The 24227-nt window shown below is 43.6% G+C and overlaps 2 protein-coding genes across 6 annotated transcripts in view; both read right to left on the bottom strand.

Moving 5' to 3' along the window:
- MYO5C (myosin VC) overlaps positions 1-6131 on the bottom strand; it is an 89727-nt gene extending 83596 nt beyond the window's left edge. Inside the window, exon 1 of the mRNA XM_036116647.2 lies at positions 5968-6131. Within this exon, the coding sequence (XP_035972540.2) occupies positions 5968-5994 (27 nt within the window). The 5' untranslated portion in view covers positions 5995-6131. The remainder of the gene's footprint in view (positions 1-5967) is intronic.
- A 5827-nt stretch (positions 6132-11958) lies between these two features.
- The window catches only part of MYO5A (myosin VA), a 196112-nt gene continuing 183843 nt past the window's right edge, over positions 11959-24227 (bottom strand). For all 5 annotated transcript variants that reach the window (XM_078079330.1, XM_078079332.1, XM_078079333.1 and 2 more), the window contains 4 exons: positions 21762-22044; positions 19625-19799; positions 18339-18419; positions 11959-18058 (listed from right to left, as the gene is read on the bottom strand). In XM_078079330.1, the coding sequence (XP_077935456.1) occupies positions 17906-18058; positions 18339-18419; positions 19625-19799; positions 21762-22044 (692 nt within the window). In that variant the 3' untranslated portion in view covers positions 11959-17905. The remainder of the gene's footprint in view (positions 18059-18338; positions 18420-19624; positions 19800-21761; positions 22045-24227) is intronic.

Genomic DNA, 24227 nt, shown 5'->3' with positions numbered 1-24227 from the left:
CACTGTCCTGGCCAGTCTTCCTACTCAGGCTTCCCTCCCTCTTCAGTCCACCCTCTGCCAGCTGCCACCCAATCCACTAGCAGTTTCTAGAACATTCCAAGCCCTTCCTTGGCTCTCTTCCTTCTACCCCCTGTGCCACTCCTCCTCTCGATGCCAGTGAGCAAACTGCTCTGAGCAGTCAAGATTCAGCTCACAACTCCTCCCCTTGGTGGCACTTTCCCTGTTACCCTCTACCCCAAACAGGATTGAATGTTTCCTGTTTAGAGCTCTCTCTGCCCCTTCCCCCAGGTTTCTGGGTAGCTTCCCATCTTCTCCACTGGCACTTGAGCTTCAAGAGTCTTATCTTTGTACCCTGGAACCTGACACAGTGACTTCCCCATAACTAGCACTCCATAAACATCTACTGAACAAAAATTCAAATTCCCAGTTTAGTTGTACCAATTAAAGACTAAGCTTTGGGGGCGTCTGGGTGGCTCAGTCAGTGAAGCGTCTGCCTTCAGCTCAGGTCATGATCCCAGGGTCCTGGGATCGAGCCCCGCATCGGGCTCCCTGCTCCAGGGGAGCCTGCCGCTCCCCCTGCTTGTGTGCGTGCTCTCTCTCTGTCTCTCTCTCTGTGTCAAATAAATAAAATCTTTAAAAAAAAAAAAAGACTAAGTTTGGTATTTTAGTCTTTATATCTTTTTTTTTCTTTTTGAAGTACCCATATATAAAACAATGGATAAATCTAATTTTCCAGAGTTGTTAATGATACATAGAAGTCTAAAATTTTCTTAAAATAGCCAAATGGAAAGTCATTAAACTGAACTTTGACCTTATTTTAGGGACCTTGAACTGCCTCTCCTGACCTTGCACATCTCAGTTCTAGCACAACTTCCCTGAAGATGTCTTGTGAGTTCTTCATACACAAGCAAGGGAAATAGATGACTGAAGGACAATATAATCTGTGAATCTGTGGCTAAAACCAGTTATAACCTGAGTCCTGATTAATGAGCCAGAACAATTTAAGAAAGATCTCTAGAGGCATGCCAGAGAGCTCTCTGTCTCACCACCCATTTACCACTTTCACCAATATCTTAGATGAAAAATAAAAAAACCCCACACAAATGTATATCACATACACAGCTATGAAGAGGATGGACTTCCCACGAGTCCTCTGTGTGAATGGGAAGAGGAGGAGGAAGATGGTAAAGGTGGCTGAACCACAGTTGTGGTAGTGGAAGGTATTAAGAACACAGGTTTTTAATCCTGACTCCTCCCCCACTTCTATGTAACTTTAGGCAATTTGCTCAATCTGAGCCATTTGTAAAATTGGGATAACAACATCTACACACAACATTGTTGATTCAGATGAAATGAAAGAAGGCACAGAAAGTTCTGAGGATGGCATCTGGCACGTAAGAGTGCTCCATGACTGCAAGATAAAAGTAACCATCATCATCTTCTTCATGCCCACAGCTCTTTCTGAAAGCAGAAAAACTCATTCATGCATGCACACATCAAATGTTTATTGAGCCCCCACCATTCCCTGTTCTCTAGAAACTCTTGGTCAATGCGGGTAACAGAGAGTTAACAAGAGTGCTTACGAGTTAACAAGAGTGCTTACAAATCAACGTGAAAGGTGCCCAGAGAGCAGAGCCGGTTGTAAAGATTTCTCAGACGAGGCACTCCTCCGAGGTGTCTTATAGGTTTTGGTGCAATTGTAAATGGGATTGACTCCTTAATTTCTCTTTCTTCTGTCTCATTGTTAGTGAATAGAAATGCAACTGATTTCTGTGCATTGATTTTATATCCTGCCACTTTGCTGAATTCCTGTATGAGTTCTAGCAATTTTGGAGTGGAGTCTTTTGGGTTTTCCACATAGAGTATCATGTCATCTGCAGAATGAAAGTTTGACTTCTTTGCCAATCTGGATGCCTTTTATTTCTCTTTGAAATCTTACCATTTGCAATGACATGGATGCAACTAGACGGTGTTATGCTAAGCAAAATAAGTCAATCAGAGAAAGACAATTATCATATGATTTCACTCATAGGTGGAAGTTAAGAAACAAGACAGAGAATCATAGGGGAAGGGAAGGAAGAATAAAATAAGATGAAATCAGAGAGGGAGACAAACCATAAGAGACTCTTAACTATAGGAACAAAAAACTGAAGGATGGAACTGGAGGGTCTTATGCTAAGTGAAATAAGTCAAGCAGAGAAAGACAATTATATGGTTTCACTCATATGTGGAACTTAAGGAATAGCATGGAGATCACGGGGGAAGGGAGGGAAAACTGAATTGGAAGAAATCAGAGAGGGAGATGAGCCATGAGAGACTCTGGACTCAGGGAAACAAACTGAGGGTTACAGAAGGGAGGGGGGTGGGGAGATGGGGTAATTGGGTGATGGGCACTAGGGGTTATATGCAACAAATGAATTGTTGAACACTACATCAAAAACTAATGATGTATTATATGTCAGCTAATTGGACATAATAAAAAAAAGGAAACAAACTGAGGGTTGCTAGAGGGGAGGTGGGGGGGATGGGGTAACTGGAGGATGGGCATTAAGGGAGGTACTTGAAGTAATGAGCACTGGATGTTGTATGCAACTGGTAAATCACTAAATTCTACCTCTGAAACTAAAAGAAAAAAAAAAGGAGGCGCTGCTCAAATTGAATTTGGAAGGTGAGGCGCTGCTGAGCAAAGCAGTTATTTCAAGCAGAGGGAGCCCTGCAAGCTAAGGCATAGCGTGTTGAACCGGCAGCAATGCACCAAGGGCTGGCCAGAAGTTTGCAGAGCAGGAGCTGAGGGAGGAGGGAGCTGAGGGAGGAGCGGGCAGGCAATGGGGAAACGCAGAGGCGGGACCTTGTGGCTGGTCAGCGAGTCTGAGAGTGACAGGGGCTTCCAGAGTGAACTGCCAAACCGGTTTCTCTCAAAGAGATTTCAAATAGTTGAGCTGCTGGGTCAAATGCTCTCAACATTTCTAAGGCATGTTGCCAATAGCTTTTGAAAGAGAAGGGTCATTTTACACTTCCTCCAGTAGTAATTGCTGCTCTCACCACACTTCCTCCCAGGAGTCCCCTCTTTCTCAGAACCGCTCTCCCTGGGGCCCCCATACCAGATCTCCCCCCTCCTCCTCCTTGTCAGGGCTCCATTCCGCGGCCCCTCTGAATAGTTTTGTTCCCCCGTGAACTGTCTTGGCTCTCTTCCCTCCCTTGGCGAGGCTCTCACTGCCTGGGCTTCAACTTCTACCTTGGGGCAGAAGACTCTGGTGCAACCTCCCCACCAACCTCTAACCACCCAGGGCACTGGCCAGGGAAACCCCTTCACCGCCTCAACCCCTGCAGGGACAAAGTCGGCCTCCTGGCTTCCTAAGATCACCTCTCCCTGATGTGCCTCAGTGTGTCAGCCTCACCCCCTGCTCTCAATCATCCAGACCCTGAACTTCACGTCATCCGTGGCTCCTCCCTCTCCCCAGTCCAATCCTATTGTCACCTACCTCCACACGCTCTCTGGATTCTGCCTCCGTCCACCCTGCCCAATACGGCAGCCCTAATTCTCTCCCCCACACTTAGGAGGACCTGAGAATTCAGCCACCTGAGTCCTATGGGCACGGCTGGCATACTGCACTTCCTAAAACACAGCCCCTGATCCTGTCTTCCCACACGCCAAATCTGCACCAGAATATAAAGCTCCGACCTAACTCTTCAGCTGCCATGACCCTCCCTTCTCAGCTCTATCACCCAGCAGGCTCCTCCATCCCTTCAGGGCTTCAGCAGACTGAATTCTTCGACATTTCTCATTTCTCACTCAGCAGAAAACTCCTTGAGAGGCAAGGCTATCATTCAAAAAAAAAAAAAAAAAAAAACTTTCTAACCTCCCCCAAGCACGTTTTATATACAGAAAGTGCTAAATAAATGTGTTATGGGAGGTAATATACCTGTCTTCAAGGCATACGCAGGAAGGGAGATTCGACAGGGGGCAGGGCGCCAACAGCAGCGTGAAGTGAGTGAACGGGGTAGCCTGCAGACCATGGGTGGGTATGGCCGTCACCCACAGACAGCCCCCCCATTGCCCTGCTACAGCATCACTATTTGCCCCTGGATGCAGAAATGGGGTTCAGACTGCTTTAAAACATTGTGTGGCTAAGACTGTGCAGAGAAGCAGCATTCCTGGGGCATAAAGGTGGCCAAGCGTCCTCAGACACGAGCGTTGACTTAGGCCAATGCTGTCTGCTGTCCTTCGAGGACAAATGGCTAGATCCGTGGACTTGGCGAGTGCTGGGGGGAGTGGTGGGGAAGCAAGGGAGAGGGCTTAGATTTTGTTTCTGTTTAAGAAAACTCATTAACAAAGCACTCTAAAACCTAAACAGGCAACTATACAAACTTCCCACCTCTGGAATTGACCACGTGGGGACTGACTGACCACCTGGAAAGGAAGAGACAGCCTTGGGACAAAGGTGCCTACTTGGACACAAAGTGGGTAGGGATGGCCATCAAAGCTCCTTCTGGCTCCGGGATTCTCAGATTGTCTGTCCATCCAAGCTCTTCTCTAGAAAACTCTTCCATATCAGTTTTCCTACATTATGCCTGCTACCTAGTTGGTATTTAAAAATATTTGTGGTGTAAGGCACTTGATGACACAGAAGCTTACACCTGTGTTTTTTCCGCTTCTGAAAAAAATGTTACCTAAAATAGGTTAATCATCAACAATTTTCTGTTCTCCAAAGTATCTTCCAAGCATTGCTTTCTGCCAAAATTTTCTTTTACCTCCAGTAAGTTTAAGAACTCAGAAGCCCTGCTGGATATCTGATGGCTCACATGCTCACTGGTAAACTATTCTGGAATAGTGGAGGTTCAACAGTGCCCATGTAGAACTCTGGTTAATGGAAATGTGTTAGAGGGCACAGTAATGTTTGGATAATTTGTACTTATATTACTAATTCAGCAAAGTAGAAGAAAAAAGTTTGCTTAAACCATTGAAACAATTATTTACAACTATCATTTATATCTACAGCAAAGTGTCTTTTTAAATATAAACCGAGGGCATGTGTCAGGGGGAAATGGATAGATTCTAGTCTCAGCCATCTGAATATTAGCAACCATAGATTTTACTCCACTGGGGTGTGAGAGGATCCGACTTTATGGCTATTCAAATGAAGTTTTTTTTTTCAAAAGGGCCAACACCTTCAAATTATTTTTTATCCAAATAATTAGCCAAGCTCATCTCAGGAGGTTCTGGGTGCCAGAATGCTGTCTTTCTATGTAAGGGTTGGAGCCCTGGCCCTGGGAAGAGATGGTTTCCCAGAAATGCTCTAGAGTGACTCCCAGAATCAGGGTGTATGTGAAAGGTGCTTTATAAATTGTAAAGCAGTGTATAAGTGTGAGGTGAAGAGCCTGTGACCCCTGGATTCACAGAAGCCCTCAACTTCTCTGGGTGAAGCTTGCCTCAGACGCCCAGCTGCAACTTCGGACATCGGATGAACTTAAATGCACGTGCAGGCATTTCTGAAGACCCAGGAATTCTAGAAAGCATCCTGAATACTGCTAAGCTTCTTGTTCAAGGGGCTCCGAGGAGGGTCGGGAGGATTATGGATACCATTATTCACCCGTGTCTAAGATTTCCAGGTCCCCGCGGGCAACTCTGATTCCACCTGTGGCTCAAGAAGAGGGGGTCCAGAAGCGCGGGAGACAGACGCGCGATCCCTGGGCACCGGGAAGCTCGGGTCCGGGAAGGCAGCCCCTCGCACTCGGTCTTCCCATCCCGAGGGGACCCAGGCTCCCGGGGTGGGGGTGGGGGGCGCTTGCCCCGCGGCCAGGGACCAGAGCCCTCGGAGAGCGACTCTCTGGTGCCGCCCGTCCCCAGGCCCTCCGCGGCGCTTCCCTGCGGCGAGCGCGCCAGGTGCACAGGTGTGGCCTGGGCGCCAGGTACAGTCAGCATTAGCGCCGTGCCATCTTCCCTCCCGCGCGCCCGCCCTTAGGTACCTGCGTGTACAGCGCGGCCACCGCCATGGGCGAGACAGGCCAGGGCAGCTCGAGGGCCGGGAAGGTGCGAGGCTCGGCGGCTGGGCGTGAGGCTCCGAGGCCCGGGACGAGTGACGGTCAGCGCGGCTGGCGCGTAAATCAGCGCTGGGCCATCTTGCCGGGGAAGTTTTCCAGCGGCCGACTACTCACCTTCCCCCCCGCGCCGGGTAGCCGCCTCGGGAGGAGAGGAGCCGCGGATTGGTCCTTCCCCGCCCGCCTGGCGGGTCCGCGCCGCGATTGGTTGGGGCGGGGGCTGCGGGCAGGGCGCGAGCCTCCTCCCGGCCAGGGCTCGGCGGTCAAGTGAGTCCACCTGGCGGGGGTGCGGAGCCGTCCGCGCAGGCGGGACTCCCTGGCTCTCAGAGGCAGGAAACAGGTGTGTTCTGACACGCTCCCCGTCCAAGTTCTGGCTTCCTTAGTTTGCAGCGTGTTTACTGGAAAGAGCAGAGGATCTGACCATTGCCATAGAAAGTCCAAGAGAATCAACAAATTATTAGAACTTGTAAGAGAGTTCAGCCAGGTGACCATATTCAAAATCAAATATAAAAATGAGTAATTTTCCTTCATGTGAGCAATAATCATTCAGAAATTACGATAGAAAGTAAGATGGAAAATAAGACATTTACAACATCAATGAACATATAAAGTGCCCGGAGATTACGCTAACAAAAATGCACTTGGCCTTTGTGGAGAAAATGTTTAAATTTCTCTACAAGGATATAAAAAGAGGCCTGAATAAATGGGGGGAAATCTCATCTTCACGGATGGGAATATTTGATATTGTACAGGTGTCAATTCAACCCAGATTAATAATATAATGTATAAGCCTAATATAATTGGAATAAAAATCCTAGCAGGACTTTTGGAAAATTGTACAATGATTCTATATTTTATATGGAATAAAATTTATGTATAACTAAGACAATCTTCAGAGCAAAGACCAAAGAGGTGAGATTTGCCCTACCACATATTAAGGGATATCACAAAACCATCATCATTAAAACAGTGTGATACTGGCATGGGAATGGATAAATGAACAGTGGGACAGAAGGGAGTCCACCAGCAGGGCCCCATATTATATGGTGGCCTTAAGGATCAGAGTGGGAAACAAAAGATTATTTAATAAATGGGCGCATGGTGGGTGTGGTGGGGGAAGTAAGGCCATGGCAAACTCTATATCCAAAAATAAACTCCAGATAGATTCATGATCAAAACTTAAAGGTAGGGGCGCCTGGGTGGCTCAGTCTTTAAGCGTCTGCCTTCTGCTCAGGTCATGATCCTAAGGGCTTGGGATCGAGCCCTGAATCAGGCTCCCTGCTCAGCGGGAAGCCTGCTTCTCCCTCTCCCACTCCCCCTGCTTGTGTTCCTTCTCTTGCTATGTCTCTATCTGTCAAATAAATAAATAAAATCTTAAAAAAAAAACAAAAACAAAAACAAAACTTAAAGGTAAAACCATAATGTTCTTCTTTTTTAAGATTTTATTTATTTATTTGAGAGACAGAGAGTCCACGAGCTGGGGGGGTGGGGGGTGGAGGAGCAGAAGCAGAAGGAGAGGGAGAAGCAGACTCCTTGCTGAGCAGGGAGCTGATCATGGGGCTCGATCCCAGGACCCTGAGATCATGACCTGAGCCAAAGGCAGATGCTTAACCTACTGAGCCACCCAGGCACCCCTAAAACCATAATATTCTTTTTTTTAAATCATTGGGCTTCTCTTTTTAAAAAAAAGATTTTATTTATTTGTCAGGGAGAGAGAGAGAGCACAAGCAGGGGGGAGCGGCAGGCAGAGGGAGAAGAGCAGGCTCCCTGCTGAGCAAGGAGCCCGATGCAGGACTCAATCCCAAGACCCTGGGATCATGACCTGAGCCCAAGGCAGACATTTAACCAACTGAGCCACCCAAACCATAAAATTCTTAAGAGAAGAAAATGAAAGGTAACAGCTTTTAAATGTTGGGTTAGGAAAGAATGTCTTAAGATACAAGGTAGCAAAATCATAGGAAGAAAAAATGATGAATTTGAGGTCATCACAAGGAAAGATTTTTGTTCAGTGAAAGACACCATTCTTAAAGAAAGGCAACAGCCTGGGAAACACATTTGCAACTTAAACAACCAAGAAATGATTAATATCTATAATATTAATCTAAGATACATATGGAACTACTGTAAATTGGTTTAAAAAAAGACAGTAAGTCCAACTTTTTAAATTGACCAAGGAAATTAATAGGTAACTTGCACATGGTAACACTCAAATGACTGGTTAACACATAAAGAGATGTCACCCTTCCCTTATTACTAACCAGAGAAATACAAATGAAAACAAGGAGATATCACTTTATACTCATCAGATTGGTGAAAATATTTGGGTTGAACAACATCAAATGCTGCCTAGGATGTGAGAAAATAACTTTTTGCTCACACAACTGATGGGAACTATTGCGATATGCCATTCTAGACAGCAACTTGAGAATATTTACTGAAAATAGGTTTAGGCAGATAAATTATCACATAGTCACAAACAAGACAGTTAAATAAATCTTCATCACAACACAGTTATATATCAAAGGAGATATTCATCAATATCCATCAATAGGAGATGAATTAATAGCATATACATATGGTATAATACTCTACAGCTGCCAGCAGGAATGGATGTGATTTACTTGTATCAACTCAGAGAGATATAAAAAGCAATGCTGAATGGATGTATAGCAAAAGTCCTTATAGATATTTTAAAACTAGCAAAAAACTGCAATGTTAATATTGTTCATGGGTAAAAGTGTATGTAAATAAAAGTGTGGGTGATAAATTACAAAGTCACCATTAAATGCAAGAGTGAATATGTATGAGGTTGAGGGAAATGAGATTGACAATAAAGAAAAAGGAGGAACCAAAAAAATCTTAAAGGGCCTGGCACAGACCAACAGTGATAGGTGCCACAAAAAGAGGATTATGATGAATTCAATGTTGTGTACCTCTTGTTCAAAAAAATAACATAAAGAAAAAGAAAAGGCATAAAGTGGATGGGAGAGGGGCACCTGGGTAGCTATAGTCAGTTAAGCGTCTGCCTTTGGCTCAGGTCATGATCCCAGGGTCCTGGGATGGAGCCCCGGCATTGGGCTCCCTGCTCAGTGGGGACTCTGTTTCTCCCTCTCCCTCTGCCCCTTCCCCGACCTGTGCCCTCTCTCTCAGTCTCAAATAAATAAATAAATAAATAAATAAATAAATAAATAAATAAATAAAATCTTTAAAAAAATAAAGTGGGTAGGAGCAATTGCCTGGTTGCTCAGAGTTAAGAAGGGTCTAGAGGTCTAGCTGCTTTTTTCTTTAAATAAAATTTTTTTAAAGATTTATTTTATTTTTTAAAGTAATCTCTACAACCCAACGTGGGGCTCAAATTTACAACCCCAAGATCAAGAGTCACATGCTCTACCCACTGAGCCATCTGATGCAATTTTTGAAACTAGCAATATCTAGGGGCACCTGGCTGGTTCAGCCGGTAGAGCATGTGACTCTTGATCTCAGGGTTGTGAGTTCGAGCCCCACGTTGGGTTGCAGAGATTACTTAAAAATAAAATCTTAAAAGAAATTAAAAATTGCATCAATTTACTTCTACAGTGTATGAGTTTCAGGTTGCTTAATATCCTCATCAACACTTGATGTTGTCAGTTTAAACTTAGCCCCTCTGTATGTTGTAATATCCCTCACAATCTCTGCCTTCTGATAGAAGTGTTTAATCCACTCACATTTAATGTAATTATTGATATGGTTGGAGTTATGACTGTCATTTTGTTCTCTATATGGCTCATATCTTTTGTTTGTTTCTCCTTATGTTTTTCATGATAGTGGGTTTTTTTTTTTTTAAGATTTTATTTATTTATTTAACTGACAGAGAGAGAGACAGCTAGAGAAAGAACACAAGCAGGGAGAGTGGGAGAGGGAGAAGCAGGCTTCCCGCCAAGCTGGGAGCCCGATGCAGGGCTTGATCCCAGGACCCTGGGATCATGACCTGAGCTGAAGGCAGCCACTTAACCAACTGAGCCACGCAGGTACCCCATGATAGTGGGTTTTTTATTGTTGTTTTTGGTTTTGCTTTTTTGTGTGTGTGTGCACCATTTTAATTCCCACCTTTTAAAATAAATATATTTCTTCAGTTAATTTTTTAGTGGTTCCTCTGGGGATGAAAATATGCATCTTAATTCATCACAGATACTTGAGATTAATACTGTATTACTTTCCTACACCTGCTGTAGCAAAGTACCACAGACTGGGTGGCTTAAAACAACAGAGAGGTATTCTCTCACGGTTCTGAGGTTACTAGCGTTACTGCTGGGTGAGGGGTTTTACTGCACTCCATTCCAAATCAAGGGAGCCCCTCCAAAGGCAAAGCTGCTGGTTTTCGTAGCTTCTTGACTCTGGTAGAATTACCAGGCTATTTGAGCTGGGTGAGGGGAGGATGATGGGAGCAGCCCCAAGCAAGGTTGTCAGACAAAGGCTGTTCTTACTCAGAGGTCAGTGGCTTGTCATGAATAAAAACTAGTAATTTGTTGTATGATGTTGGTCAATTTATAGAGCCCTAAAATTGTTTTTGACACTTTTGTCCAGTGTTGTCCTTGCTTTTTTGAGAGAATTTGTTGAGCTTCTCAGTCTGTCATACCAGAAGTCAAAAATGGACTTAAAAAAAAAAATTTATTGCAATATAATTCTTAGAGCATACACTTCACCCATTTTAAGTATACAACTCAGTGATTATTAGTAGAGTCACAGATTAAACTAGCACCACAGTTAATTTTAAAACAGTTTCATCATCTCAAAAAGAAATTCCATGCCTCTCGGTTATTGCTCCACCCTGTCAATTCCCCGAACCCAACTCCTCCCAGCCCCAAGCAACCACTCATTTACTGTATGTCATCTCTCTTTTTTCATTAGTTAACCTGGCTAGAGGCTTATCAATTTTATTGCTCTTTTTAAAGAACCAGCTTTTCGTTTCATCGATTTTCTTATTGATTTTCTGTCCTCGATGTCTTTGATTTCTGATTTTTTTTTTAAGATTTTATTTATTTATTTGACAGAGAGAGACACAGCGAGAGAGGGAACACAAGCAAGGGGAGTGGGAGAGGGAGAAGCAGGCTTCCCGCCGAGCAGGGAACCCAATGTGGGGCTCGATCCCAGGACCCTGGGATCATGACCTGAGCCGAAGGCAGACGCTTGACGACTGACCCACCCAGGCGCCCCGATTTCTGCTGATTTTTATTATTTCTTTTCTTCTGCTTACTTTGCATTTAATATTCTCTTCCTTTTTAAGTTTCCTAAAGTGGAAGCTTAGATGATTGATTATAGGTCTTTCTTCTCTAATGCATGCATTCAATGCTATAAATATTCCTCTAAGCACTGCTTTCACTGCACCCAAAAATTTTTGATAAGTTATATTTTCATTTTCATTTACTTCAAATATTTTTAAAATTCTCTTGAGATTTCTTCTTTGATCCATGTGTTAGAAGTGTGTTGCTTAAGGGGCGCCTGGGTGGTTCAGTCAGTTAAGTGTCTGCCTTTGGCCCAGGTCATGATTCCAGGGTCCTGGAATGGAGCCCTGTGTCCAGCTCCCCGCTCAGTGGGGAGTCTGCTTCTCCCTCTCCCTCTGCTCCTACGCCCCTCCCTGTCCCTCTGCTCCTACCCCCCACTCATTCAAGCACACACACTCGCTCTGTCCCTCTTTCAAATAAATGTAAAAAAAAGTCTTAAAAAGTGTGTTTTTAAGCTCCAAATTTGGGGATTTTCCAGCTATTTTTCTATCATTAATAACCTAGCTTAATTCTATTGTTATCTGAGAGCAGACACTGTCTGATTTCTGTCTTCTTAAATATTAAAGGTGTGTTTTACAGCCCAGAATGTACTCTATGTTGGTTTGTGTCCCGTGTTCCATGTGCTGTGAGTTTATTTATAAGACACTAACAAAAATCCTTTATTTCCATATCTTTATTTGAACAATTTCTATAATAGCTAGGAGAATACAGCATTAATGATGCACATTTACTAAGGACAACATTAGACAACTACAAATTTAGAGCGTAAATGTCAATCTGATATTGTTTTGGTTTTCATCTTAGCACTAGATGATAACTAGTGAAAATCCATGTTTCAAAGGCTTTTGTTGATATGAGGTGAATTATTAACTTATTTTTTAAAATTCCGCGTGAGATATGCTGGGACGGTTTCAGTTTAAAACCAGAGTTAGTTGATAATGCCTTTCACGTCTTAGTATTTCTGCTTCTTTCCTAATGGATGAATATTTTACCTAAGAACTTTTCAATGATTAACTGTATCATGTTTTTCGATGTAGATCAAAATAGAACTCCTTTTCCAGATCCAATAAGGAAAAATATTTGAAAAACTGCAATGTTTAGTTTCATTGTAGTTAAACGGCATATCCATTTCACAGTAAATTAGTAATTAAAATTAACAATTCAAATACAATATGTTAAATGTCATGATGAGCTCATTTCTGTGTAACATTGGTAGAGCAATTTAAATTTTCCAAGGGCGCAAAAAAAGTGAACATTACTCCAGGAGTCCACAAAAAATACATAACCAGCAATCATAAATTACAACATACATATCCACATTTAAAGGAAAAAGTCACCATTTGTTGGAAAATATTAAATGGCTCAAGTGATTTAGAGAGCCTGAAATGTAGGCTAAAGTTTTATAACATACGGTAACAATAAGATATTTGAAACTATTGACTGCAAAATGCATGAAAATGTACTGACCTACCAAGCATTGAATTATACATACCAGTTTCCACTCGAAAAACATGTTTCTTTCAAATATCTCAAGCTGTATCACAATACTAAGGAAACGTTAGTCATTTTCAGTCATTTTAGGAAGCTAATGACACTCATGAAGTTAAGCTAATGAACATTTTCGCTAGACCAAATTAGAAAATTAAAAAATGTACAAAAATGCATTTTGGCAGCTATTTTACAAAGTACCTTTCAGTTCATGATCTATTGAGAAATCTACTGTATATAACTCCAAGTTGATTTAATTTGGGGTAATGCAATGGATTAGAATTTACAGAACTCTTCTCTGTTTTCATTCAAACTTTTATATATAGTACAGGGTTCCTAAAAAATTTTTTTAAAGCATGTCTATGGAAGGTCTTACAGTTGTACCCTTTACCTGTATTAAGAAAAGATCAGGGGGAAACATGCCATTTAAGCATTACCAAGAAGCTAACTTATCTATTTCTTCCATATGTTCATTTGCTTCCTTGTGACACAAAGCCCCCCCCAAACTCAGGACCACTCTCTCTGCCCACATTCACCGGCTCTGAGACTGGTGCTGAGTTCTGATACCTGTTTGGAAATCACAGAAAAGAAAGGAAGGCGAAGTCCCAGGAGGGATAGTCATGCAGGAAGGAGAGACAGGAATCCATGGTTGGAGGCCACGCCCAACCAAAACCCTCCCAAAACCTTGAGAAACAGGGCAAGATATCCTCTCCCGGTAAGTCAGTCCCTTACCGAGGAGAAGTTCCAGAGAACTTAAGGCAGCTCTCGGAGGGAAGGGAGCAGGGGTTAAGGCGGTCCTCACAGCACAGCCTGAGAAGAAATCATGCCGCACTTACCCATGAACAGCGGCCCCAGCAATGCCCGGAGCCTCTCTAACACGCATGCACGGAGCACCCCCAGCTCCGGAGGCAACCCTGGCAGCATGCACACACTGTAACGTTCAGACACACTGCCTTGTACACGGCTGACCCGGGGACAGGCCTCAGGAGGTGCCAGGCTGCTCAGCGCACCTGGCAGCTCTATGTGGCTCTGAGGAGTGGGCGTTGAGAGTGACCTACCTAACTCTGGGGAGGCTTGCACGCCTTCGAGCCAGGTTGAGACGGCCTGCGTCTAATTAAAGACCTAAACGCAGAGTATTGCACCCTCCGAGGGAGCTCTGACTCATCATAAAAATCAAACCTAGGTATAGCAGGGAATGGACAAGGAGAAAGCCACCAGGCTCCGGGCACTTCATCTTGTTAGCACGAAGAACCTGGGATGTCGCACTTGCTCAGTTCCTATATGCCAGTTGCCAATTCTGATAAGAGAGAGAGAAAAAAAAAAAATACCTCTTGCTGACCCAGGGCACCCCACAGGTACCAGGAGAAACAGAATGTCCCCTGCAGACTTTTCAGTCTCCTGCCTCCACCTGCCCACCGCATGGCCAGGGCTGCAGGCAGGAAAGGGGCACCGCGGGAGGGCAGTGTGACCTCAGTGCATCACCGACCATCTCTTTCTCAAATTATCATCAGCGAGCTACCCTTTCGGCCTTCCAGCACTGTTGTGAGGATACAATGAGGTAACAGAGGATGACGTGTGCCTAAGAAAAGCATAGCCAGATGCAAGGTCCTGGTCTGCACTACTCTCAGCAAGAGATTGTAAGGGTCACACGCTCGTTTTTGCTTTCTGTTTCATCCCAAACAGTTGAAGTTACCCAGGGGATCCTTGAGGATGCCGCCTGGGGAACTCTACATTCTGGTGACTGTGTGTGTGTGTGTGAGAGAGAGAGAGAGAGAGAGAGAGAGCTGGAGGGGCACAGAGAAGGAGAAAGAGAGAGAGAGAGGGGGGAGGCCAGGTGGATATATGACTATTGTGTGAGGATTTCTCAGGATAGGACAGGTGCCCTTTTACCTAGGGTTAGCCGCCCTCACATGTTACTAAAAGATCTGATCTATATTCTATATGACACATAATTACTCACCCAGAAAAAGCCAACTCAACTCTCAATACCCACTGAAACAAAGGCAATAAAGCAAATCGTAAAAACTGACCAGAATCCCCAAATATCCTTCCGGTAGGCTTTGGAATGTATCTTTTTGTACTTTTGCACTTGATGATAGAAGTGTCAGGTACATGGAGATTTTTCAAAACTTCCAAAGGAATCGCTTTCTGGATCTGACCTTCCCCCTTCTTTATAGTTACTCTCAGGTCAGGTAGACCAAAGCCTTAACCGAAGAAAAGCTACAAGGAAAACTGCTCATTTTTCAGCCTTGCATTCCCAGATGTGAGCGGAGTCTGTATGTAAGGTTGAGTGGGGAGACTGTTGAGAAGGAGCTATTAAGACAGAACCCTGTTCTTTCAAGATCTTTCTTTGAATTCCCACTGTGTATCACAGGGGAGATATGAAAAAGCAAATTAGTGACGATGTTAAGGAATGTACTGCCAAGAAGCGAGAACAACAGTATCAGCCTGAAGGGAGGCCGGGGGGCAACTGAGGACTGACTCCATTTGCTGCCTTGCACACGGTCAGAGTCGGTGAGCAGGCAGGTGATGTGATGCACAGTTGGGCTGAGGGAAGGGAAAGAGTGAAGGGTGGAATGGGCAGGTGGACGGCTGGGGAAGGTAGGTTTCAAGCCGGGTGAGAAAATGTGGTTGGAGAGAGGGTGAGCTGTCCTCAGAGGGGCTAAAGGAAACCCCTAGTCAGCAGATTATTGTTGCAGCCTCAAGAAAATAGCACACAGAGTCATTTACCAGGTATTGGGGGGTCCCTGGTTGTAAGGTATTCTTATTATGACTAAAGATCTTTAGGCTGCTAAGAGAAGTTGATTCAGATCCCCATCTGGGGTCCTGGGTAGGCCTTGGAGGAAGCTGGAGCTGGAATAGTAGAATCTTTGTGTGACCATCACCGAACAGGAGAGATTCTGGCCCAGGTGTGGAACGGAGGCTCCAGCACTTTCCAGCACAAAGGCAGGAGACGAGAGAGAGACATTTCAGGATACGAGCTGTCTGGGGTACGATAAAGGGCTGCAATGGCAGTAGGAGCTACAGTGTGCTCTTGAAGACCTGACAAGATTCAGGGTGTGCACAGGACATGTTACACAGGGACTAAGCTGGGGAAGGGCCTGAGAGGATTTCCCAGTCCAAGGTGGACAGCCTACACCATGGTGGCATTTTTTTTTAGCATCTCCCCTATGCAATGAGTCAGTTCATTGAAAACCACATTGACAACTGGGGAAAAGTAAGAGAACCTGATTGAATCAGTAGTGTTTTTGGCTGATTTTGCAAATAAATAAATGTATCCAACCTGAATGCAGCAGTATATGATTCAATAAAAATTACCCAAACTAATCCACGTTCAAAAAGCATGTAAATCATGTACATTTAAGAAGGATTATAGCTACACCAACTTGTAATTTTACATTTAATTAATCCCCCAGGATTAAGAGGCACCAAACACTGATCTTTCCATATCAGGGTGAACTTACTGAGTAACTGCATCTAGTTTCTCTATAATCCAAGTGCCAAGAGAAGAGAAATTTTAGATATGGAAGGGTCCAACCCTCTTATTGTATAAATGAGGAATGTGAGGCCCAAATAAGTTAACAGTGTTTATCTTTTAATAACAATCTTTATCATGATTTGAAACTGACTTCCATTAATATTGCACATGTTTTAATAAGATGTCATTTTTCATAGACCATCTAACAGTTAAGTTATATAAATCTATGTTTGTGATTCAGAACCAGAGTTTCTAATGAAAGCTAAGAATTTGCTCTTGCACAACCTGAAAGACCCACTGTCTAGGATTTCCAGGAAAAATTGAGAATATATTTAATTAGGATTTCAGAATGAAACTTATAGGATCTGGGTCTTATTGAAACATATCCTCTGTAAAATTTAGCAATCTTCTTATATTTCTTACATAAGTCTTAAAGTATTCCTAACATGATGCTCCTTAAAGTATCTAGTGGTACTGAGAACATTTACAGAACTTGCAAAGCCTAAAAAAAATGGAACCATAGTATTTATTATACACCTTCTTTTGCATAATTTATAGGATAATCAAGGTTTCAAGACCTGAATCTTCTCTAGATAGTGACTGAGATTAATTCTTAATAAATTAAGAAGAAGAAAGAAAACCTGTCAGGATTGAAAATATGCAGTGCAGGAATCTGGTCTGGGAACTAAAAATAAGTCACTTCACAGAACACTGTACCCTGATGTGATATCCACCCAGGGAAAATGAATGAGCACATCAATGTAATACATTCTGAATAAATAATGACATCAACAACAGCCACTTTGTCTAATCCTATCCCTAAATGTCAAATATTTTGTCATATTACTACATGACTTCCCAGTGTCTGCTACTTGTGCAGGTGAATCTGTATATATTTGCACATAATCCAGTTAAAACTGATCTGATTGAATTGTAAACAGAGTCGATAAAAGAGAAGCTTATTATTGTAGTGCCTAATAAGAATATCGTTTATATATTAAAGAACACAGTTTGTAGCAGCAATTTAAAATGCTCAGTAAACTACAGTACAAATGGACTTCTATGCTATATGGCAAACCAACATTCTCTTAATATCTCTATATCATAGTGACACATATAAGGAATTTACTTGACCAAGTACTTTACATATTGCCAGTTTATTTCTTTGATCCAGTTTGACAACATCAACATAACTGATTCCTGAACTGTTATGATATGTACTCAATGGCAATTTTTCTTTCAATTCTTCTGGCCCGCGTAGAGGAGGCTCTTTGTAGGTGCCTTCCTAACAACAGTTCATACCTGGAATTTTCATTTTTACCATACCATTTAGATGCAGTGCTAAGGATTTAAAATAAATGCTGGCAGCTGGAGACCTTTTTTCCCCTTTTCCTTCTGTCATTCACCTGCATGTACCTCGGGATACCTAACTGATCCAGGGTGGGTGTTGCTGGTAAGGTAACACAGCACAAAGAAGCCTATCACTTTCCAAGATGATGAAAGTATTTAGGGAGATTTCCGATTAATAACCTCTCGTTTGAAAGATAATTAGTACTGTCTCTTTAAAAATGTCTTTTCAGTAGCTCACTAGAAATAATGGGTTCTTATTGTCACTGTTTGCCTTGACATCACATCACCTTCAGACCCGTGATATGAATCCCAGGCCCAGGCTGGCTGGAATCTGGATGGTTTCTAGTGCAAGGGAGGATGGGTTAAAAGGAAAGGTGACAGGAAAGATGTGTTTAGCATCCATGAGCAGCTGAGGAGAGTCTTTCCTGTCTCGTAAACGCATCTGAGATTAAAAAAACAAAAAACAGAGCGTCAGTTCTTTGAATCTATGAAGATTTTTTCCCCCACCAAAAATCTACCAAAAAGTCCTCAACTAATAAAGAATGTTCATATTTGTTTTAAAATCACTTCCTTTTTCTAATAAGCTGTTATCAAAAAGTTAATGCACTGTTAAAATGAGATAATACAATAATAAAACACATTTTTTCTCAATAAACTGCAAAATTTTCATTCAAAAAACAGTGCTTGTGAATCAAAGAAAAAGAAAGCCTGGGAGATCTTACCTGTATAGTACGAATAAATGATACAGAGACTCTTTCTTCAAACTCATTAACTGGAGTATACAAATTCAACACTTTGACAATCTGTGAGAATGAAATGATTAAAGTTTTCAGCATATTATCAAACACACACTGGGTGCTTATAATCTGGAAAAGTAAAAGGATCTATGCATATAGTCTGTAATTCTACTCAGGGCTGGGTTAGGATAAGGGGAGAGAGAGCTGGTCTAAAGGCATATTTACCTTTACTATGTGAATTTTTAAAATAAGAATGTATTAATGTAACATTTATACATTTTAAGAAGTAATACAAATTTGGAAAAACAATAAACTACACAAAAGAACACTACATGAAAAGGAAAAGTGTCCCACTCAATCCTCTCAGTCTACCCTAGTGGCTATGGTTAATGGTAACCCTTGTTTCCATCCAGCTGCTTTCTATACCCATCCTATGTATAATCTAGGTAAGATGTCTATACTACAAGACACGTCAAGAACATTAAGCAAGCCCAGGAGTCAGCACAGAAATAACTGGCAAAAGAAAAATGGGCATGGTTATGCCTTGCCTCGTGCTGTTGCCACTGTCCTCAAATGCCCTTCCCCTCTTCTCACTTCCTTAAATTCAATGCCCAGCTTAACGGGACCTTCCCTGAACACAGTTACCGCCCCTCGGCACTTCCGTTAGACATCTTACGATAGAATTTGCTTGAACCTCATAGAGTAGAATCAGTTGGGTACGTCTGCCTTGCCTACTAAACTGGAAAATTCCTTTTAGGGAAGGATTGTTTCTTATTTTTTGAAGTATCTCCCCCAGCAACAGGTACGGTGCCTTGAGATAGGAGCCCCATGAGTCATTTATTGAAATGAAGGAACAAGAATGATCTGTCTTAAAAACAGAGAAGTCTGATATCATTCAATTATCAAATAATATGGACAATTACTTTTTGGAATACAGGCTGCACAGAACGCAGAGAATGTACATCCCATGAAAGCAAGGACGTTGTTTTGTTCTCAGTTGTAACTCGGTGCCCACGGCATTATGCAGAACACTGTAAACGCTCAATAAAGATTTACTGAATGTGGACTGCAGATGACTGTGACTCCCACCAAAACGTAAAACTTCCAGGTAAAATCTCCTTTCTTTAAGATCTGTATAGATCCGTGTCTTCTCTGACACACGTGAAGTCAGCTCAAAGACAAGAGCAATGGCCGGGGGGGGACTCCTTACTTCCCTAAGCGTCACCCTTGCTGAATGCTACAGGGTCTCTCAGCAGGGGGAGGCGCTTCACCTGGGCAGTAGTTAGAGCACTGCACATGGAACAGATAGCTTCTGCATCATCATCTGTCTTCTTTTTCACTTGTAAGAGCTGAGCAGCCTGAATGAGAGGTTCCAGGGTTTCCTTAGCCCCGCTAGTCATCAGATTCTTGTCACGCAGCCATTCTTCCAGTTGACTGACATTGTACCTGTGCCACAAAGAGAGAGAGGGAGAGAATGCAAATTTACTGAATGTTGTCATAGATGTCTTCATTTTTTATGTATGGCTTTGTCAGGAATCTCAGTTAAAATGACAGGCAGTATTTCTGTTCAATTTTCTTAAATTTTACCAGCTGTGCTTAAAATTTTATTATAGCCATGAGGTTTATAATCATAATTATATAAGAGTAAATGACTGGTGGGCGCCTGGGTGGCTCAGTTGGTTAAGCAACTGCCTTCGGCTCAGGTCATGATCCTGGAGTCCCGGGATCGAGTCCTGCATCGGATTCCCTGCCCAGCGGGGAGTCTGCTTCTCCCTCTGATCCTCCCCCTCTCATGCTGTCTCCCATTCTCTCTCTCAGATAAAAAAAAAAAAAAAAAAAAATCTTTGAGAAAAAAAAAAAAGAGTAAATGACTGGATGATATAATTAACTTCAATGGAAGGTAGAAATAGAGCCATTACAGCAAAAATTATGAAATAAAACCTGCTGAAAGACAAAACAGAACATCCAACATGGCCGTGTCCTTATTAAACAGCTGACCAGAAAACGCTTCCTAGCTTGTCTTACAACATCAGAGGAGAGAATCAATAAACTTCAAGTACCCCTTCCTCCTTCAGTCAGACTCCACGGTAGTCACGAAAAACAAGATGCCCCCACACAGACCTTGTGCGGCAGCCCTGTTTAGGGAAGAGCCTGAGTGATGGAGTAGTGGCCTGAGGAAGCCCAGGGATGGAAGGAGAGAAGGTAAGTGGGGGAGGGGGAGCACTGGAAGAGACATGACCCCAAATGTGGAGAGAGATGTAGAAATTACACAGATGCTGAGGTTTCAAGAAGTGGTCAACCAGGCGACAGTGGTTCTCATGCTAAAATGCTAAATGGACACACGATGAGAACTTAACTTTGCAGTCAGGCAAGTAGGAGATAGTCTGATATTATAACAGTGCTTCACATGTACAGAGAAATACATAAACAACCCTTAAAGAGAAATAAACTCTACTACCTGAATGAAAGGATTATCTTCTTAATGTTAACTACAATGCACGTGTGTCAGAATGGAAAATTTGAAAAGAATGCCAAGGTTTCCTGAGATTAACTAAAGACTTACGTAAGAGAGATTCTTTTTTCCTCTCTTGGTGAATATTCTGTTTTAAAATAAATGATTTGCTGGGGTGCCTGGGTGGCTCAGTTGGTTAAGCACCTGCCTCTGACTCAGGTCATGATCCCAAGGGTCCTGGGATCGAGCCCTGAGTTGGGCTCCCTGCTCAGTGGGGAATCTGCTTCTCCCTCTCTCCCCCTGCTCGTGCTCTATCTCTCGCTCTTTCTCTCCTGCTCTCAAATAATAAATAAAATCTTTTAAAAAAAGAAAATAAATGATTTGCAAAAAAAAAAATCAATTCTATTATGATAATGGGTTATGCTGAGGAGCAGCTGGGCATAAAAACTGAGTGCACATTTTTGTAAAAGATACCAGGGCATGTTTCCGGTTAATAAGAGGTCTATTAGACATGTTCTTGTTGCCATGGTACAAAAAGGCGTTTTGTCAAAATAAATTTCTAAGAGAAAGCAAACATTAGAAATCTTCATGATAAAGATTCAGTATTTTGTTAGGTACAATTAAAACACACGCAAAAGGTGAGGAAGCAGCTATCTCAACTCGAAGTATTTTTTATCATCTCTCCATTCCCTCCAACAAATCAGTGTCCCGGGGAAGCAGGGTTCCCAGCTGGTGGAGGGGAGAACCTGTTGAAAGGCACAGTCCGGAGCAGTACCGCATGAAAGTGGAGAGGTCCAGCCAGGCAAGAGAAGACAGCTCCATGCGTGGTCTTCCCCGGCTGGGTGGCTGGTGGCAGCAGACATCAGCTACCCTGACCGCAAACAAGCCATCGGCCCCTGCACCGCGGCCAGCAGTCGGCCCGGGAGCGGACAACAGCACAGGTGCTCTCTGCTCACCTGATCTGCATGCCTTTACTCCAGGAGCACATGTCCTTGCGCAGAAGGAGGTTGTTCAGGGTGACGGCCCCAACGATGTAGAACATCTGCTTGACCACCTGCTTGATCAGTTCAGGGTCCATGCCGTGCTGACACAGGACCGAGTGGAAGGAGTTGAGCTGCCGAAGGATGGAGTCCAGTGTGTAGGTGCCCTCGTCTGCGATGCTGGAGGTTCGCTTTCTGAGCCCCGTGGGCTTCACGCCAGACACACCCTGAATGGTTTCGTGCTCCAGCATGCCAGAGACTGCAGGAGGAGTTCAAGCGTTAGAAGACGCCTGTTGCACGTGCATACACACCTGCTCACACATGCACACACGTACTCTCATGCATTCAACTTAGGAAAGTGATCTGAGTATCAAAAGAGAGGGGAAAAGAACTTTCCGAAAAAGGGCTTCCAGATTTTAAACTTTAATGAAGAAATAATTCTTTTTTTTTTTTAAGATTTTATTTATTTATTTGACAGAGAGACACAGCGAGAGAGGGAACACAAGCAGGGGGAGTGGGAGAGGGAGAAGCAGGCTCCCCGCGGAGGAGGGAGCCCGATGCGGGGCTCAATCCCAGGACCCTGGGATCATGACCTGAGCCAAAGGCAGACGCCTAACCGACTGAGCCACCCAGGCGCCCCAGGACTAATTCTTAAATGCAAAAATTTACCATGAAATTGAGAAATCTTAATGGTGCATTTTCTAAAATACAAAGCAGCCGCCTTGTACTAGCACATGGTTGTGATATCTTGGGAGGGTTTTTGAGAAAGATGCACTAGTTAGGGAAAGGAGAAGAGATTCTCCAGGGACATCTGAGCCCCACAGGCAAACCAAGTAGCAAGAACAGCAGGAGACTGGGCAGTGGTCATGGAGAAGCCTTGGGAGGCGGTGGGGGTGTGGGGCTGGAAAACCGGGCCCTTCCTTGCCCTGAGCTTCCCACAGTAGCAGGGAGGCCTCGGGTTAGTCTCAGCCTCCCGGAACTCAGTCTTCCCAAATCTGGGGCACTCCCCGCCCCCCCCACCCTGCCCACTGCGCCCTCACAGTGTTTGGCTTATGCCTCCTCTAGGATGGTTGTGGGATGACCAACCCCTGGCCTGGCAGGCGCTTGAGAGTAGGGGCCACTCCTCATTCATTTTTTTATCTCTTAGTCATTTTATAGCTCACAGCGCTAACCGAAGCTTCCACAGAACCTCACACTGACACAAAACATTAGCGGTTTTATCAAATCACTGGGAGATGGGGGCAGTGGTTTAAAATGGGACATCTCAGGGGTAAGCTTCCTGTTTAGCCAATAAAAATAGGCAAAAGTAGAAGATATATTGGCTGAAGTTGATCTTCCCTGCATCTGTGTCACCTCTTACTAGCTGACCTACATTGCTTTGAATACACACCTGTTAGGGGACAACTGAAGAACTGACCCCTGAAGTCATGCCCTGAGAAAAATCACTGCTGTCTCCCATGGCTTCCTCAGCCTTTTATGTTTCTGGTTGGCTAACTGTGGGTTTTCGATGGAAGACAGAATACTAAGGGCAATGAAGAAGTTGTGGGAATGTGGAAAACACATGGGTGGGAAAAGAAAGGGTAGCTGGGACTAGCCTTAAGAAGCTGCTGATAGGGACACCTGGGTGGCTCAGTCGGTCAAGCGTCCACCTTCAGCTCAGGTCATGATCCCAGGGTCCTGGGATCGAGCCCCACATCGGGCTCCCTGCTCCGCGGGAAGCCTGCTTCTCCCTCTCATACTCTCCCTGCTTGTGTTCCCTCTCTCGCTATTTCTCTGTCAGATAAATAAATAAAATCTTTAAAAGAAAAAAAAGAAGCTGCTAATAATTTGCCTGAAGATAACAGTTTGGTAACTTAAAACAAATTTAATTCAATTCATTCAAAATTAGCAGCCTGCAGTTTATATATGCGTCCTAGTTCCTACTTCATATGTGCTACACATGCCAAAGGAATACAGGTAGTACGGCACGTAAATACACGCCCGGAGTGAGCACGCGGATACAAAGAGAGGTACGAGACTCACACACCTAGGTGAATACACACACAGAAACACACACATGCACACCCCAGTCAGTTATCCAGTGAGAAACCACTCCTTGCCTTTGACAATTCCATAGGGGCCTTGAGATGTATAACTCACCATGGAGTGTCCGAGACCTATTCTTGTTGCCATGGTACCCCCGCCCCAGCCCTTTGACTGTAACCTAATAGGCAAAGGGCAAACTCTCCCCAGCCTCCTTTGTTTTAGGTGGGCTGTGAGGAGGCCCTGTGTAGCAGTTTCCTAGACCAAAGTTTAAAGTGTTTTTGAAAACTGGACAAGGAATGAGGTATATTGCTGGGTATAAAGCAGAACTCAAACTCAAGGGAGAGGCATCACCCAGTGGGGAGATTCACTAGATACTGCAGTTTCAATCATGTGGAAGCAGTGACTGTGATGTATCCC

The sequence above is a fragment of the Halichoerus grypus genome, chromosome 8, assembly GCF_964656455.1.
Source record: "Halichoerus grypus chromosome 8, mHalGry1.hap1.1, whole genome shotgun sequence".
NCBI classification, from domain to species: Eukaryota; Metazoa; Chordata; class Mammalia; order Carnivora; family Phocidae; genus Halichoerus; species Halichoerus grypus.
Note: the sequence above shows the minus strand (reverse complement) of the source record. Positions and strands in the feature narration are given on the sequence as shown.